Genomic DNA, 18,535 nt, shown 5'->3' with positions numbered 1-18,535 from the left:
CCAAAACCCCTCCCCCCCTTTTGCTTGTCAGTTCAACAGAAGCTTTCTGTAACAGCGCAAACTTTGCTTTCTGACTGCTTTGTGTGTGTGTGTGTGTGTGTTTGGGTTGATGGCAGTAATGGCTCCGGGACATCAGAGGATCTCTTTTGGAAGCTAGATGCCCTTCAGACTTTCATCAGAGACTTACACTGGCCGGAGGATGAGTTCGCCAAACACCTTGAGAGCCGCATCAAGCTCATGTCAAGTAACATGATAGAGAGCTGTGTCAAGAGGTAAGTAGCTGGGCTTGGTATGGGATAGGGAAAGACTTAAAGTGCTTTATGAAAATTGGATTTTTCATGGAAAAACAGAATGATCTATTTAATGTGTATCAACAGTGTCAAGCTAGGTGTAGGTTTTCGATGACTCAAATGCATAGACTGAAACTGAAGTGGTATCTTGCAGTTTTAATAATTCAAAAAGGTGGCAAAAATCCAACAAATACAAAAAAAAACAAAATCTAGGAGACATCAGGGAAAACATGCATGATGTGCCAGGAAACGACGAACCAGCAAACAGTGACTCAAAAGGAGGTGTATAAATTGGAGAGTAAACAAAGACTAGGCTAATCAGCAGATTGGGAGCAGTTGTGGACAGAGTAATCAAGAAGGGTGCTGGGAGAAGGAGACCGACACAAGAGGGCAACAGAGGGTAAACAAGAAATACATAAGAACTCAAAAATATGACCAAAAACAACTGGAATAACAAAATGGAAATGAAACCAATAAACTAAAAAACACAGAAAGACATAAATCAAACTATACCTAAAAATTCAAAAAGAAAACATTAACAGAACCAAAAAGTGCAGAGTTATGACAATGAGTTCTGCAGATTTGGTAGAACAGAAAAAAAAAATTGCAATGGTCCTGTGTAAACATTTTTAGGAACAACTTTAGCTGTATGTAATCCTTATAGATGGCAGCTGAACGATCTACTGCCATCTGTCTGTTGCAGGAGTTCCACTTTATATTCCCAATAGAGTTCCACTTTATTGGGAAATCGTGATACATTTCAGTCAATGCTAAGATTATTAAGAAATTGTTTGATCCAGATCAGGTTGAAAGAGCATCCAAAGTCCAACAAGTTGTGTTAGTTTTAGTTGGCTTACACACAGTATGTCTACAGCAGGGGTGCTCAAGTCCAGTCCTCAAGAGCTACCATCCTGTAACTTTTAGATGCATCTCTTCTCTAACACACCTTAATCGAATTGCTCAATCCATCATTTAGCCCAGCAGAGGAAAGGTAACGAGACATTCATTTGATTCAGGTGTGTTAAAAGTGGGGTGCATCAAAAAGTTGCAGGATAGTAGCTATTGAGGACTGGACTTGAGCACCCCTGGTCTACAGCATATGTGGACTGATCATCAGTCAAAATATCCCAAGTTTTCTACTTTCAAGTCTCTTAAACTATCTCTAAAATTATAGCTGAGGCAGAAAAATTCAGATGGAAGTAAAAAAAAAAAATTATATGAATTGTGATCATAAGTGAAAAAAAAAAAAATCTGGGGTGCATTGGTTGTAGAGGATCTGTGAATAGATTTTCTAACTGTACCATAGATTATCAGTTGGACTGAGGTCTGGACTTTGACTGGGGCATGGATGTGTTTGCTCCAAATGATTCTGTTGTTGCCTTTTCTTGTGTATTTTCACTTACATGGAATCAAAATAATAATAATTGGTGTTTTCAGTTGTTATGTAAAAAAAAAAAAAAAAAAAAAGGCAGATTTTTTTAGGTAAATTATCTTTTACTTGCATTTTAGGACCAGGATGGCATTTGAGTCCAAGCTGACAAAGAGCAGTAAGTCCACGGATTTCCGCATTTCTCCATCCTTATGCACCATGTTTAATGTGATGGTGGATGCCAAGGACCAATCAGCCAAACTGTGTGCTATGGAGCTTGGCCAAGAGGTAAAAACACCCACTAATACATTTATATGATGTGGAAGAGGAATATTCCATTCTTTGATTCCACTTTTACTAATATCTTTGGTAATTTTGTGCTTTATTTCACATAGAAACAGTTTCACTCCCAGATAGATGAACTGATTGAAGAGAGTGTGAAGGACATGATCCAGCTTCTGGTTGCAAAGGTGCAGCATTCATTTATTGTTTCGAAAACAATGTAAACATGAGGAAAATAAGAACAATTGAAAAATATACCAAAGCTGTGCTGCAAAACCACTCTTTCCTTTCTTTATCAGTTTGTAACTATTCTAGAGGGAGTGTTGGCTAAGATTTCCAGATATGATGAAGGGACCCTCTTTTCTTCATTCCTGTCTTTCACGGTGAGATGCACCTTTTTCTTCAGCACTTCAAACTGTTTTACAGTATTTTAATTACAAGATATATAATTTAAAAAAGCATCGGTGCCCGAGTTTATTTTAAGTGATCCCCTAATTTTGCTAAACAAACCTTCCCCTGCTCTGAAGTGTTAAACACAATATGTTTTTATCTTATTGTTCTTCAATTCCTACACTAAGCATAATGCACATAACCAAGCAAGGGACCAAGTCAAAAGATAGTTTTACAATTAACACAACCATAGTCTTAAGCTAAAAGATGTCAGTTGAATTGAGTTGTTGACTTTGTCACAATTGTCAGAGCAAAATGTACCATTACTGGAAGTTCAGTAGATAGCATTAAACAGATGGTGGCTCAGTGACGTTTTGAAACAATGAGCCAGGTAGGTAGGAGTTTCAAAAATACAAGCACGGCGTCAGTGGTGCTTTCTTCTGTGCTGTCAATTAGTCCCTCCTGGAAATAAACTCAGCTAAGCCAATCACTGAGCAAAAGAGTGTTTTTTTAAGGGACAGATCATAAAGCCATGCTAGACAATTGCTGCAGTAGCTCTGTCAATGAATATGTTCATGCTAGAGACACACCAGAACCCCAAAAACACTGAGTCTAGGAGAACTGCTAAAAAAAAAAAACTGAGCCAGAAGCAGGCTCGGACTGGGAACGATTTTCGGCCCTGGCATTTTTCCATCTACACCAGCCCACTTATGGAACCCCCCTGAAAAAAAAAAAAAAAAATAGAAAGCACAGTCACATTTCAAATGTGAAACACAATACAAACACACATTGCATATTGACCAATCTATCTTCAAGCATCACACAACAACCATCACCAAGACTTCTATAATGCGGTTTTACTGGCTTTGGTTATTAACATAGACGCCACAGTGACTGTTGCTGTGTATTATCCACACTTGCAGGTCACAATAGATGGGAAAGGTTACCCTTTAAATGCCAAACGCCATCATGCACTGCAACATATTTTTGCAAAATATTGGCACATAAATTCACCAAACATAAGTAGAACAACGTAGTTTGGTTTAAAGAAAGCATTTTAGCTTTATTATAATTTTGTTTGTTGCAAGGATTTAACAGTTTGAAGAAATGGAATTTTACAGTTTGAAGAAATAGAAAATTACACCATATGCCAACCATCACAAAGATGTGCATGACAAGAAGGGCTTTATATACTGCATGCATCAATTAGATAGTTAATATTGTATTACTTCTTGAGCTCCTTGAGTTATTAACTGTCACAAAGGTAGGTGCTTTGGCCGGAAAGTTAGTGTTGGGCCTAGTGTGATTTAAGGAGAGCCGGCCCTTGCATGCTGAAATTAGACCAACCGGTATCACAGATTACCAGTCAGAGCCTGGCCAGAAGTATGTTTTTATGGTCAAACGCAAAGAGAGTACAAGTTTAATGGGGAAAGTAGTTTGGTCCTTCCCTCTTTCCAGGAACAAACACAACTAAAGATGTCAATGATGTTGTCACTAAAGGTCCAATATTATGCTGCCTTAAAAAAATAAAGAATATTAACCATGAAAAGCCTGTTTTTGCCCTGTATGCATAAGCATACAGGGATGTAAAATTTACATATTGAGACCTCTTCTTCACCCCCCTCCCTCCAGAGCTACAGACCGCTCAATACAGCGTATTTCCCCTTATTACATCATAAAGGGCACAATTTTTTTTAAACAGCATTTGTAGTACACATTATGTAGGAGTTGGAGAAAGGCAGTGAGAAACTTTAAATCTCATACACAGGCTATATTCAGGACACATATGACTGTTACAAAATCATTTTTAATGTAAATTTGGCAGAATATGAGAGCGATAAGAAAACTGTCAGGAAACTGACGGTTTTCCTAATGCTTCTGTAGAGACTTCCTGTAGGGGCAGGATTGTTAAGAGTAAACCACATTAACACAAATGGTAACATTAACACCATGAACTTGTGTCTGACAGATTATCTTTTTATTTCAGGTGAAAGCTGCCTCAAAATATGTGGAAGTACCTGTAAGTCCAGTAGCGACACAGTTTTATGTATAAATTTATGCTGTTGTTGTCTCTCAAACCAGTTTTTGGAACCCCTTCTGTTCCACTGCTGAATTCTCTGCTAAACCTTGACAGCTCTGTGCCTCTGTTTTCACAGAAACCTGGGATGGACGTTGCAGATGGCTATGTGACCTTTATGCGCCACTCTCAGGACATGCTCCGTGAAAAGGTCAATGAGGAGGTGTATATAGAAAGGTTATTTGATGTAAGTAAGATGCCGTCTCCTCCTCTCAGTAAAGGGAGGGGCCATCCAAAATGTGGCAAAACAACAGGGCAGAGAGGGATAAGTCCCATTTTGAGACCAGGAAGTGTACTTCAGCCTGGTGGAAGAGGCTTTTCTGATCCTCTCTACCTCTCATCTCTACCTCTCTCTCTTTTTCTGACTCTTTTCTCTGTAAAATCACAGCTGCCCTCTGCATTCTAATGTACATGCCACAGTGCTTTTGGGCCTTTGTGTATTATAAAAACCAAGCAACTTCACTAACAAAGAGTCCATAAAAGCATCGTCTAAAAAAAGGATTATCTCAAGCAGTGCTCTCTGTGGAAAAAAAAACAAAACAGAACTGCCTTTAATGCTCTAATGCAGCACACATACTAATAGACACAATTTTCCCTCACTTAAACACTCCCAGGTTTCAGACATTAGGGCATAGATTATATTAGGTGACACTGCAGGGTGTCTCACTTAATGATGGCCAACTCAGAGGCTAACATGCTTGATGGTTCCCAACCTCAGGCGCCAAATATATAACATAAAGGTCATTAAAGTAAAAAAGAAAAATACAGAAGAAAGGAATGCAGGGAACTAGGGAGTCCCAGTCTGATGCTTTATGAAAATCAGTGCCGTGTGAAATATGTTTTTAAGAAAACTCGGTAGCTTTTATTGCTGTAAAAAAAAAAGCACTAAAAGGGTTATCAGTACTAGATTTAGAGACTACTACAAGGGTTAGTAGTCTCTAAATCTCCCTGAAATAACATTTCTGATGCAGCAGCCTTCTGAACTTTTTGTTTAATAATAAACCTGGCCTCCATATTTAGAGCAGCAGCCCTCTGGCCTTCTTGCTTCCTGCAGGTACCAGATATATCAATTAATTATATGCATGAAGAAAGACAAAAAAAGCACATGCTTATGTGATTGTTTGTTTTCAATCAATCGAGTCTGATGTGTTGAAAGATATTTCTATTATATACCTGTCCACTATTAATAGCTAGAATTACGTATCAGTAACTGTACTCTAAAAAATGTAAGTGTGGAGTAAATTCAGTCTGCTCTCTAACTGAACAATGTTCCAGCAGCAGGGTAGGTGGCCTGTCATTACATTTTTAATGTTTTTCTCTATGGCCTCATTAATTTATAACACATCACTCTTTATGGTGCAAAATAAATAAAAACAAAATAAAAGCAGTTGCTTAGTATAGTTTTGTGCAAAAACTGTAGACCTTTTACAATTAATTTACCATTTTTTTCTGCAATATAGGGGGCAGTGTCAATGAATTATCTGTTTTCCAACAGTTTTTATATATATATATATATATATATATATATATATATATATATATATAAGGCTCACTGGACTATAAGGAGCAGGTCATTCTTCCTTCTGTGCCATTGATTCATCAATAGTACCGTAATTAGGTGGTCTGTTCCCAGGTTCTATTGCATGACTGCTAGCCTTGAGTTTAAAGTCCATATTACTGATAGATGCCATTTTGGTGTCCTTATACACACACTGTAATATTAGGATGAAGAACAGTATGTATTTCTCCACCACGCTTCTGATTACAGTAGCTGCAGCTGTAGCTTTACAGTTTACCAAAGTCATACTAAAGCATTTAGATAGAGTAAAACAAAATCACTTCGACGTCAGTGAGCACAATCAGAATCAATTCATGTATAAATTGCTCGAGATTATAAGTTACACTTTTGCTTTTTGAGAAAAAGAAAGGACCCGATATTGTAGAAAAAAAGGTACTTGGTTTCTAACAACTATTTTCTCTAGAGTTTATTTATTTTGATTCTCAGTTGGATACAATAGCATATTATGCTTAACGAATAAGGACATTCGATTAATACAGAACAAAAAGAAAACATGCCGGGCCTGAAAACTAAAGCAGATGAGGAGGAATTTTCTTTAGGAAATATTACATAAATATCTGGCAAAAATAGATGCTTCATTTGTTTGAAACCTCTTTGAGCTAAAGGGATTTTTTGAATAATAGTGAAAATAATATTCCTTTCAGATTACTGTTCAATCAACAAGAGAAATAAGAAAAAAAGGTGATATTTTAACAGGCTGCTGCTGAAAATTATCGGAATGATCCAATTTAATGTTGGTTCTTTGTACAGTTGTCTGTGGACACAGAACTGGTTCTTCCTCTGACGCCTGAATGTTTCATAGGTTTAGTGCCTCAATAAATTACAACTAACTATGAAAAGGTGCCAAACTAAATTTTAAGATTTTTTAAGACAAGTAGAAAAATCCTCAAAAACCACAAGAAATATTGATCCTAAACAATTTATAAGATTACATGAATGCCAGGCTTCCTGGAAGCAAAATATAAAGAGATGACTTTTTTTGAGTAAGAACAAGAGCAAACTTCTGCTTCTGGCCCCGAGCTGTGGTTTACGATTAAACTAAAGCCATTTGAGATGGAACCCACACATTAAATATTATTAAACAGAACAGCCTTGGTCCATCTACAGTTCCTCGCAAATGTTTTAATTTTTATTGCACATTTTGTCACAGTACAACCACCATGGTTATATAGTTTATGGCTATTTCATGTATAGACCAACATAAATGTATTTATAGCTGAAGCAATCTGTTAACTATATGTCATGCACTTAACAAATTAGTCCCTTTTTGAAGAGCGGGGAGTAGATAGAGAGCTAATATTCAGATCCAGTCAAAAGAGAACATAAAAACTCCATTCAGATAGTTCAAAGCAGGCTTTTTTTGCCACATGTTCAAAACAAACATGGGGAAATAAAACTGGCACTCCACACCCCCAGTGAGAAACATGGTGGTGATAGCTTCATGCTGTGGGGATACGTTTTCTTCAGCATGGATAGAAAAGGTCATCTGAATTTGTTGGTAGTTAGTTTCATACAGGAAATAAAATCTAGAGGATGCAAATGACTTACTGTTTTGAAAGTATCAATATTTTTTCCTGTAATACATTTTTGTTACCGTGTTTTAAAATACCTATCGTGTTAATGTCAGGATTTGGTTTTTATGAGGACTCAAAAGTAAAAGCTGAGAGGCAGGGGTGAGATCTTTGAAGGTTTAATCAAGGATGACAGGCAGCCAAACAGAAATCCAAAAAAATCCAACTTAAAAATGTAAATCAGAACAGGAATCCAACACAAGAATTAAACACAAACCAGGACCATGGAGACATTAGAGGAAGCAATCATGAGGAGCCAGGGTAGGAGGAAGTAAGACGAGGAACCAGCACAGAGGGACTGCAGAGGGAGTGTATTTATGGCTAACTGAACAGGGCAGGACTAACGAGCTGATAAGGAGCAGGTGTGAGTAGAGCTGATGAGGAAGCCAAGGGAAAAGAAAACACAAGAGGGCAATAGAGGACAGACAAAGAAAAACCTAAGAAACTTAAATAAATCCAGAACACACCAATAAAGCTAGAAAACAAGGAAAAACCTGGATGAACTTAAAACTGAAAACTTAGAGAAAACCAACAGATCCAAGATTGTTACAGTTAAGGGTTATTGGGGGATTTATTCAGCAGAAATTCTTATTTACTGTAAATATTATAATGATTAACCACATAAAACCCTAAAGAAAATGCATCAAATGTACTTTTTATGTGACAAAATGTGAAAAAAAGCTGTAAAACTTCTTCAAGGCACTGTACATGCAGACTCCCACAAGCTGAATGAGTTGGGAACCAGTATGTAGAGAGAGCACTGTCTTAACAAACATAATCCTGACGGGATGCATTGGCAGAAATGTGTCCTCCATGTGTGGTTTGGGTCGACCCATACCGCTGTAACGTGTGTGCTTCATGTCATTCAGTGACTGTTTGTACAGAGCAGCGTGTGGCAGTTTTTGTGGGACAACACTTTTCTCTGTGAGGCAGTGGCGTGGACGTTCAGTGTCTGACAGGCGCTCAGAAGGCTCCCTTTGGTTTCCTATTTCTGTGTTGGCTGTAGAAGAAGGAGTCCTGTGCAAGACAAACTTCATTGTTTGTTTTTTTATTTTGAATTGTTTTTCTCGTCCTGAAGCAAGGCGTAAAGCTGTTGTGAAGTGGGTCTGTTTTTCGTCTTTGAAATGGCCACGGGGTTACCCTGTCTCTCTGTGTTTCATCAATATTTCCTTTAAATGTGGCGTTTTACCCCCTCTGTCCTCTATGTGGCCCCAGAGTGCTCTAAAATCCTGCTGAGCACTGTCATATGGAATCAAAGATTTGTCTGAGCTGTGAACATGTCACTTATGGCAAATTTAAAATTGCATGTCAAATTGCTCTTCTTTTCAATTGGATGCATGTCTCTTGATCCATCTGCATGCAAAAACGTCACTCCTTGTTGCTGCCAAGGCTCTACTTTAACTGTCTTTCTTCCACTGATTTATTTCAATCCTCTTTTCTGATTAACACCAATCTTGCTGCCTCCTTCTGTAAGGAAAAAAAAAGTGGCACTTATCTCTAGTGTTACGTTGCGTTGTTTTACACATTATGTTGGTTGGCATGATTTTAAGAGTCAAATAATCTTCCTGTGTACATCTTCTAGCATGACCCTCCTCCTCAGAGCTCTGCCTCATTTGCACATAGAGCAGTCTTCCTTAGCACGTATTTTGCCGCCCTGCGAGGTCTGCATGCACTGCACGCTCAACTCGACTGTGAAGTGGACAGGCATCTGCACCTGATCTAAACAAAACCCTCAGCTAAAAAAAAAAGAAATATATTCACCTTATACCTGTTAACTCCACGCTTCTAATTTGGGCTCCCTCCCTGTATTCCTGCCTACTCACAAGTTTAAAGTTGATTTTTATTTTTTAAAGGTATGATTTACTGTTTCTATCAGAGATGTGTGCTGTTCTCTGGGAAGCAATGAGCCGAAGCAAACCGCCGAAAAAGCTCCAAGAAAACAGCACTCTGCTCCCCTCTGCCTGCTAACCATTTACTCACTCTCATCCTATTTTCTTTTCGCTAATGAACTCGTGTCAAAAAATATAATTTCACTTCCCCCGCAGTTGTTTCCTATCTGCAGTGTCGGGTGTTTTCGACGCAGCTCAGCATTTCCACTTGAATAAATTATAAATAAAGTCTAAATAATTGCCTAAAGTAATAGATGGGCCATGCAGATTTTTACGAAATATTGATTTCAACATTTTCTAGGAGTTCAAAAGGTAATTTCAGTTTAAAACACATCATTCCTCTAGCCCTTTATGGCTTCCTTTTATTTTGTTAACTCGCTACAGCAGCTGTAGAATCACTGGGCTCCTTTGAGATGAACTTCTGTGGTGTGATTGTGTGTCTGTGTTCTTGTTGTTGCTGGATATATATCCTTGAATAGACAGTATCTATTTATGGAAGGAGGCGACAGACAGTCTTTTATTTCTATTCTTGATTGCAGTTAGTGTAGAGCGTTGGAAACATTGGTAAAGATGGGAAAATCGGGAGCCTTCTAATAATTGTATCTTTCATCACAGTTGCATAATCTCTCACTGAACAAGTTTTCCAAAAATTCCAATGTTATTTTTCAGTTTACATTTTTGGAGACCCTATGACTCCGTCATACAGTAATGGTAATGCTTTATTTCTTCCATGTTACACTGAAAAACATGTCTTACTTTGAGAAGGCTGAGGATTCTGTCTACACCAGTTAGTCCTGACAGGAGGCAGGAGGACAAACTCGTGACATGGAGCACAGGTCAGGGGTAGAGCAGGGTAATTTAGGTGCCCAAAATAAAGTTAAGGATAATTGAGGATTTCAAAAACCTACATCAAGTCAAGAACTGTATAAAATCATTCTGCTGCACGAATTATACAATTACAGTAGTTCCAATTCGCCTCTTTACAAGGGCTTAATAACTATAGGGATTGTTGGATAATTTTCCTTGTGAAGTTTGAATAGGTTCACCTCTAACAGGCGACCCCTCTAGTTCATCTTCAGTGCCTGCAGACTGGCTTCAATAACTTAAAACATGCATATATTTCTGAGCAGGAATATAAATCCAGGAAACACAGGCTTAGTTTAGCATACATATATAAAAAGGAAAATGGCCAATCTGCCTCCACCCAGCGATAACCAAATCCTCCTACTGGGCCGTAAGCTCTCATGGTGTAATCACTGCTGCGCTGAACTATTTCTGAGTAACAATCTGGAGCTTCGTTTCTGATTGAAGCGGATCAAACAAACTGCAAGCTGCTGGGTGGATTTTGTTACTTTTTGGGCAGAGCTGGGCTCTAGCTAAGCCACCGAAAAGCACCTGGGATCAGAGCCTCAGCATCTCCTAAATCATCAAAATGGACCAAACATGCCATCTCTTGAAATATAGCAAATCCTTTCCTTGGAGTTAACAACAAAGACAGGGAACTTTTAGCTGTTTCATTGACAAATATGTTTTATCTGCTTTAAGTGGACATTATCGCACCCAGCATTTAATGAGAGGGTGGACTGAATTAAAAGTTAATATATTTTTAAACATTTAGTTGTAATAATTATTCCTTTAACTACCAAATATTAAAGAAGTGATGGTAGTTGATTATAAATATGAACCTATTTCAGGTAAGTTACTAGTTAATGAGGACTAAAGTTGATCTGAGGGTTTTTTCCAGTGGTGTCAATATCAGTAGTTAGCGTCGAACCTACAGTATATAGATCCATGAATTTCTCATTTCTTCCAGTTAGATTTCTGTCCTTTCAAAGAGGTTTATATCTCTAATTTTGAAGACTTATTGATATTTGTGTTTTAGACAATTAGTTTCACTCAGATTTGTCAGTTTAACCCAATGGCTTTATTGGGATTCTAAGTTGTCGGAAAGAAAACAAACAACATGATGAAGCCACCACTAAACAGCCCATAGTGCTTTTAGCCTCATAAGGGATGCCTTGTCTTAGATGGCGACACCTAACTGTTTTGGTCAAAGGAAACCTAAATTTAAAAAAAAATGTTCTTTGGTAACATTATCTGCAGAGAAGATCAGATTGCTCTGAAAACCTCTCTTTAAAACGGCAGCGTTGTGGTATGGAGGCGTTTTTCTTAAGCTGAAACAGGGAAGCTGCTCTTAGTTGAAGGACGATTAATATTCTTATTGCAGGGTAACCCCAATGATAAACCTGTCAGAGGATGCAAAACATTTGATGCAATTGTAATGGAAGATAAGGGAGGGTTGAGTAAACTTTATTTGAAAAAAATTGCAGAAGAGGTGGTTTTACAAAGTTTATGTCATGTTCAGTGAATACAATAACAAGCAACAACTATATCTCCTCTACCTTCCACCTTTTAGTAACTTCGTTTTAACTGTAGGTAAATGTATAAAACTCAAACAAAGGGGGTTTTAGTTTGTGCTTCCAGCAGAGCAGAAGTTAAAAAAGGAAGAATATTAAAAGTTTTGGAGTATTGGGTGCTTAAACATTAATTCTGTAATGTATAATGTATGTGTATAGTTGTAGATGTTTCCGTGTGTGTTAAAGGTTAGGTCTTCGTCAATATGTGTCTTGAGTATGTGTGTGGGTGTGTGTTTTGCTGGAGAGTGTTGTGTTTATGTGTTTCAGCAATGGTACACTGCCACCATGAACCTGCTGGGGACTTGGCTTACCGAACGCATGGATCAGCAGCTCCATGTCTATCAGCTCAAGATCCTCATCAGAATCACAAAGGTGAGACCCAAAACATCTCATGTGGTTTTATTAGAATGTCCAGAAAAAACCAATGCATCCCGTAATGCCGAGTGGATGGATCTGTTTGTTTGCCCTGCAGAAGAAGTACAGAGACTTCCGCCTGCAGGGTGTCCTGGACTCCACCCTGAACAGCAAGATGTACGACACAGTGCGCAACAGGCTGACGCTGGAGGAGGCCACTGCTTCAGTGAGGGAAGGAGGCATGCAGGGCATCTCCATGAAGGACAGCGACGAGGAGGATGAAGAGGACTAGAGTCTGTGCACTGACTCCCCAGTCGTCTGTTTGTCCAAAACCGCCCGTCTCCCCCTTTCAGCCCATTTCCCCCCAAACTCCCCTTTCACACTTTTGACTTTAGCCTGGTTACTGATGCATGTACCAACTCAGATAGCCACTCTAGGACCTCTTTGTCAGCTCGAAATGCCTATGAAGGAACTATTAACTATAAAGATAGAAATTATACTGAAAAAAGTCTAAATAAAAAAATGTTTAAAAAATAACCATAATTGGCAGTTTAGCTGTGTCATAATAAAGATAGCACCTACCTTGGTCGTCATTCATTTCTAAATTCATTTCTATGTGTTAACTAAGCAATATGGAGAACCATTTGTTTGACAATGTTGAGTGCGATTAATCGGTGTGTCCCTGTCCAATGCAAACCTATATGGCGCTTCTTTGTCGTATTCTACATTCATTAATGGTACATTGTCGTGATGATGAGTGTGTGGACCCTTTTCTTTGTCTCGTCTGTTTTTAAGTGAATGCCAACTGCTTGGAACTGAAAATAATGAAAAACGAAAAAAAAAAAAAAAGAAACTATTTGTTGACGGCTGTTCCAGCTGAGCTGTCGTCCACTCACTGTTGCTACCACCGACAGTAAGTCCAGACCTGCATTTCCTATCATGTGTCAACGCTACATGGTCTCATCTCGATGACTAAATTAGACGAATCTTGAATTTCGAGTGGGTGTTCGGGAGATGCAATATCCCTATAGATCCATTTTGATATCTTGGAAGATTCTATTTTTATTTTAACATTTAAAAAAAAAAGGCCTAGAAACAGGTTCTATTTTAATTGAGTTGCACTTTTACAGACAAAAAGAGCAAAAATAATTTTTTTTATTGGGGAAAAAAAAAAGTTGGTCTGTGTTTGTTCTGTAATTGTGTAGACTGAGATGTCTGGCATTTGTTTGGGTCTCACTGTTGTTTTGTATATACTATATAAATATATATAAATATAAAATGCTGTACATTGCATTCTGAGCCATCGCTGCATGCCCGTGGGTTCCTACCCCTTCCCCCCCAAACGCTTTCTGTTTTCTGTGTGAACTAGCTGATGGATTCATTCTTGCTTTTTTGCCTTATGAAAGCCAACAGTTGTAATATGCAAGAGCTGTGGCCTCCAAATAAAATAACTGTACATGTGCATCTGCAGTCTTGTTTAACCGCTTTATCATACAGACTAAAGCAGTCATATAGGTGGATCTTCATAAACTAGTAAAGCTTAAAAATGTATCTATTAAAGTTAATCAGCTTTAAAACTGAAGCTCATATTATAAGGTGTCCAAATATGGCCTGGGGCCCATTTTTGGCCCCGAGAATGATTATGTAACCGGCGTTACATTTAGTGTGCATATTTTATTAACTACACCCATTTTTCATGACTTTCAAACATGCTGCAACTTTCAGTCAGTTGCAGAAAAGGTTGGAGCCATTCTTTAAACCTGGAAAGTCTAAGATTTCTTCAAGGAGTGACCCGTGTTCTGCTCCTGTCGTTAAGCGACTGAAGACATTTTTAACATGCATATTATTTTTCAATGTTCCACATGCTGTTCTATTCCTTGGATCCAATTGCATGGACCCATGGCACAAACTCCATATTTTAGATCTTTCAGTAAACTACAACATAAAATCTATTTTCCAGAGAGAAGCAAAACATTTTATTTACTGAAAGGCAATCATTTTGGGTGCCCGTTGCCTCAACATGGCTATGAAGGAATTAACATACAGTATGTCTGGTTGCTTAAATAGCATTTGACAGGTTTGGTATCAGTCTTTAAACAATAGGTGCGCCTGCAAATAAATGAAATAAAAGCAACATTTTCTGAAAATAAGCTCATTTTGTCTTAAATTGAGCAGATAAATGAGACACTTTGCTAATAGAATAAGACAATTTAGATTTGAAATAAGAAAAAAAAACTGCTCTCATTTCAACGTTAGAATATCCACTTATCTTATTTTAAGGGTAAAAATACAGCTTCTTTTGGAAGATCATCTCATTTACCTACTCAAATTAGGGGCAAATACACTTATTTTAAGAACCTTTTACTCATCTCTATATGGTCTTTGCAGTGCGATTTAGGTTGGTACTGTATGAAGGGTTCAATGCTGCTAAGAGAAGAAAAAAACATACATCTTTTACATGAAAACGTTCACATTACTTAATCCTCTCCAGGCTGCAGTAGATTGCAAACCTGTGTTGTTGTTTTTTTTTACCACACCCATTTTCTTTACTAAAGGTCTGTTAGGACTCTGAGCAGGCACCTTCTTTAGCAATTCATTTTTTTGTGGTTTATGCCTGAAGACTGCCTGCTAGAAAACTGCCCAGTCAGCAGTCCTCCTCATGACAGAACAGACACCAACAGATGTAAAACAAAACACTTCTGCAGTATTAGTCTTCCTTGGATAATGAGTTTCTATTAATTTCACTTTTTAGACCGATATAAATAAACTTGTTGATGATAATCAATTTTCTGACATTCACCTGGAGATGCAGAGTGACCTTTACATTTTGAAAAGAATATAAAGCTAAGAAATATTTTAAGATCATTAAGAGTTGAAGAAGCACAGAGCCTTTATCTCTTACAAAAACAGCATATCTGTTATTTTATCCAATGAGTTTGGTTCTGTTTTATGACAATGTTTTAAATAAAACACGCTACATTTAAATAAATTTGCAAGTAAATGAACACCAAAGGTTTAATCTGCCTTTTACAATAAAGAACAAGATTCACATCATCACACCAGTCTTACATATTTCATGGCAGTTCTGCACCTTTACTCATAAGCGATCCCAGTTCTGTCAGCAGGGGGCGGCAGGAGATACAGGATTATTTTTGACTCAAAGTCAAAGCATCAACCTTTGATGTAACATCCAGGCTTCACACTCCAGTAATAAAGGAAGATACTGAAATACAAACATGATATGATGAAAGAGAACGTTTATAATCTCAAAACAAATTTAACCACTGACCTGGGCCAAAATGAGCCAAGTCTTGTCTCCCTGGACCACAAAGTAAATGTCAGGAAGATCCTGTCAAAATCTGAACAGGGATTTCATTGCAGACATTAAGAGGATAAGGTTTTTACAAACTGTACAATCTAGAAGAAATGAAAGCTTATCGAAATGAAGCATCATTCCTGAGGGGTTCACCGCCAATTTCAACATGAAGACATTAGTTAAGAGAATACAGAAAGTAAATAGATACACAAATAAATCAAAGACTCGAGTTCAGGGTTGAAAAGGGATTATAATTATAGCCACAAAATAACGCAGAGACGGAATTTCGGCCTGGATAAAATACAATTGTACAGTCGGAATTTGTAACCTTGTTTACTAGAGTGAGGAAAGCATCACAAAAGTAAAATCTCTCCGGAAGGCAAGTTCCTGAGGCTCAAACAGAAACATGCTTTAACTCTGGATAAAATTCACACCTCAGACACTGGAAAATCTGTACGGAACAATTTGATTTTAAACGTTCGTCGGTTAAATAGATCTTAGGACAAAACCACTTAACATGTCGCAAACTGGAACCACATCTTTGGTTACAAATAAAGCATCAACCCACCAAGAAGGAAAGTACAGTGTCTATAGAAAAGTTTTCACCTCCCTTGGATTATTACTTCTTTTTTTTTTTCATGTTTTATTTATTCACAGAGTTTCTTTTAAATGAGACACTGATCAGCAGACGCTCATGTCAAGGTGAAAATAAATTCTAAAAATTAATGGAAAGTCAAATAACGGCAAACAATTGTAATTGTTTGGATGAATGACGATGCAAAATTAATTATTTTTGTGTGTAAAAGTGTTTAAATGTGCTACTATATAAGCAGGATTAACTAGAGGTCTGTGGGGCCACAGGAAGAATTTCATTTTGAAACCTTCCAGTCAGTAAAGAACATCCTATGAAAAGTTTATTTACCCTTACAGACTTTTTCTACCTGCATGTTTTAGATCTTCACAAACATTTATTCCCCCATCTGCACCCCCCGCTACCCTTTTTATATATATTGAATTTAATGTCAGACTTGAAGAATCAGTCATTAAACTACGCTGTCTGACAACATGAAATAGGTTAAAAAAATTCATGTCATTAGTCTGGAAAGATCTAAAAGCCATTTTTTAAGCTAGAGGGGCTGCAGTGAGAGCAGTTATATCCAAATTAGTCCAAGAGTGCATCAATGACTCCTCCAAAAGATTAGAGTCACCTTACAGACCTCATTCACATTATATTAGTTTTAAATAATTCAATTCTGCAAAAACACTTGAGCCAAACTTTCACCAAAGGATATAAACAACATATTGCTAGTTGACACAACTGTTTATATGGTAGCTAATACTTTGACATATAGCTCCAGGTGGATTTGAGTTTTTTTTCCTTTAATAAATACAACTTTCTTTGGTCATCTTTGTTGACCTAAAACATTATGGTGACATATAATCCCAAAAAATCTGTAAGCAGACAAATATTCCGCACTTTTGTACTATATTTAAACATACATTTGGTTATTCATTTAATTACAAAATGACTTAAATGGTTATACTTCTCTATTTTTAGGTTCATTAAAATGGTTTGTTCTTTTGAATTCACTATTCCTCATTTTCACTACAAACATCAAACAACATAATGTGTTTTGTGACCTACTGTGGGCATGTAGGAACTCAAATGGAGGCCCCCTACTGGCATGGGAATGGTATGGAGCAGCTCCAGATCCGAGCACAACTAACATGTTAAATTACTGGTTAGAATAAAGAAAGTTAAGGTTACAATTTTGCCAAAAAAAAAAATATATATATGGATCAGTCAAGTACTGGAATGACTTCCAAGGCACTGAATTAAATCTTCACAGGAGGATCAAGTGACATTGCTTGTCTTAAGTAAAGTCTAATGAATCTGTGAAATATCAAGTGTTACTGCGTTTAAATATTTGCAGGAATGTCCTAAAAACAGAACAACGATGTGGTAACGTGTGTTACTCATAGCAGCTCGGCAGGAAATAAATCAGCAGCACCCACAAAGGTTCTTTGATCAAACGGCAAGGAAAATTGGAACAATTTAGAAATCCTAAGCTAAGATCCACCACAAGGAAATTTGTTTTCACCTTGATTTTTAAATTCATTTTGCGGGTTGATCAGTGCCGGGAACAAACTCGAATCACACCGCGACAAAACGCTATAAAATAAAACATGAAAAATTTTGTGCAGAGTGAATTTTTTTTTTTTGTACATTTTCTTGTAGGCATTGCATTGTGTCGGTACAGATACGTGTGTTAACGGCTGTGACTTGCTGAGGTTAGAGAAGCAACAACAAAAGCCAGAAAAAATAAAAAAACAGTAAAAAAAAAAAAAAAAAGGCTGGAAATGTGCAGGCCGTTCAGGACAAGCTACATAACCTCCCCCAGGAATATGGAATCTAGTAGTACAGAAATAAACATAACAGGGCTATTAAAGATAATATATATATGTGTGTATATATATATATATATATATATTACAAAACAATACAACAATATAAATCCCTGTAAAAAGCAATAAATGTTCACATTAGAGATTGCAACACATTTTTTTAACAAAAATAAGCCATAAGTACATTTTACAGGACAGCAGTGAGATTTTGGAACATTAATGTAGAAGCAGCTGAAAAGTCTGTTCACATGATCAAAAGAGGAGTGAAAAAGTGTCAAATAATACATGCTGGGTTATGTAACCATGTGATGAAGTGGTTTAAGACTTGACTGAAGGTGGATCGCTTCAACTCATCCTGGTCTTCATGCGTCAGGTTTTGTCTCCAGCCCGAGGTTAGGTTCCACTCGCTGGGTGTAGGCAGTAACACTGATAGTTTAGTGCAAAGTGGACAGAGCTGCTTTTTCCTTATGTCAACTGAAACGGGTGCAAACGCTCAGCAGGAGAACATTTAAGACAAGAAATAAAAGACTGAAGAAAAAAAAAACATAAATATCAAAAAACCTTTTTATCAGTATAAAAAGTAATAAGGTTATTC

The 18,535-nt window shown here is 37.3% G+C and overlaps 1 protein-coding gene across 9 annotated transcripts in view; it reads left to right on the top strand.

Moving 5' to 3' along the window:
- The window catches only part of cadps (Ca++-dependent secretion activator), a 107,584-nt gene extending 93,891 nt beyond the window's left edge, over window positions 1-13,693 (top strand). For 7 of the 9 annotated variants that reach the window (XM_015392189.1, XM_015392187.1, XM_015392184.1 and 4 more), the window contains 8 exons: window positions 117-272; window positions 1,800-1,947; window positions 2,055-2,129; window positions 2,241-2,324; window positions 4,319-4,351; window positions 4,488-4,595; window positions 12,132-12,236; window positions 12,337-13,693. In XM_015392189.1, the coding sequence (XP_015247675.1) occupies window positions 117-272; window positions 1,800-1,947; window positions 2,055-2,129; window positions 2,241-2,324; window positions 4,319-4,351; window positions 4,488-4,595; window positions 12,132-12,236; window positions 12,337-12,510 (883 nt within the window). In that variant the 3' untranslated portion in view covers window positions 12,511-13,693. The remainder of the gene's footprint in view (window positions 1-116; window positions 273-1,799; window positions 1,948-2,054; window positions 2,130-2,240; window positions 2,325-4,318; window positions 4,352-4,487; window positions 4,596-12,131; window positions 12,237-12,336) is intronic. The other 2 variants (XM_015392186.1, XM_015392183.1) reach the window with 1 other exon arrangement.
- Window positions 13,694-18,535: the final 4,842 nt, after the last annotated feature.

The sequence above is a fragment of the Cyprinodon variegatus genome, unplaced genomic scaffold (genome assembly GCF_000732505.1).
Source record: "Cyprinodon variegatus isolate N-32 unplaced genomic scaffold, C_variegatus-1.0 Scaffold577, whole genome shotgun sequence".
In the NCBI taxonomy this organism is placed as follows: domain Eukaryota; kingdom Metazoa; phylum Chordata; class Actinopteri; order Cyprinodontiformes; family Cyprinodontidae; genus Cyprinodon; species Cyprinodon variegatus.
This window is presented reverse-complemented; position numbering and strand designations above follow the sequence as displayed.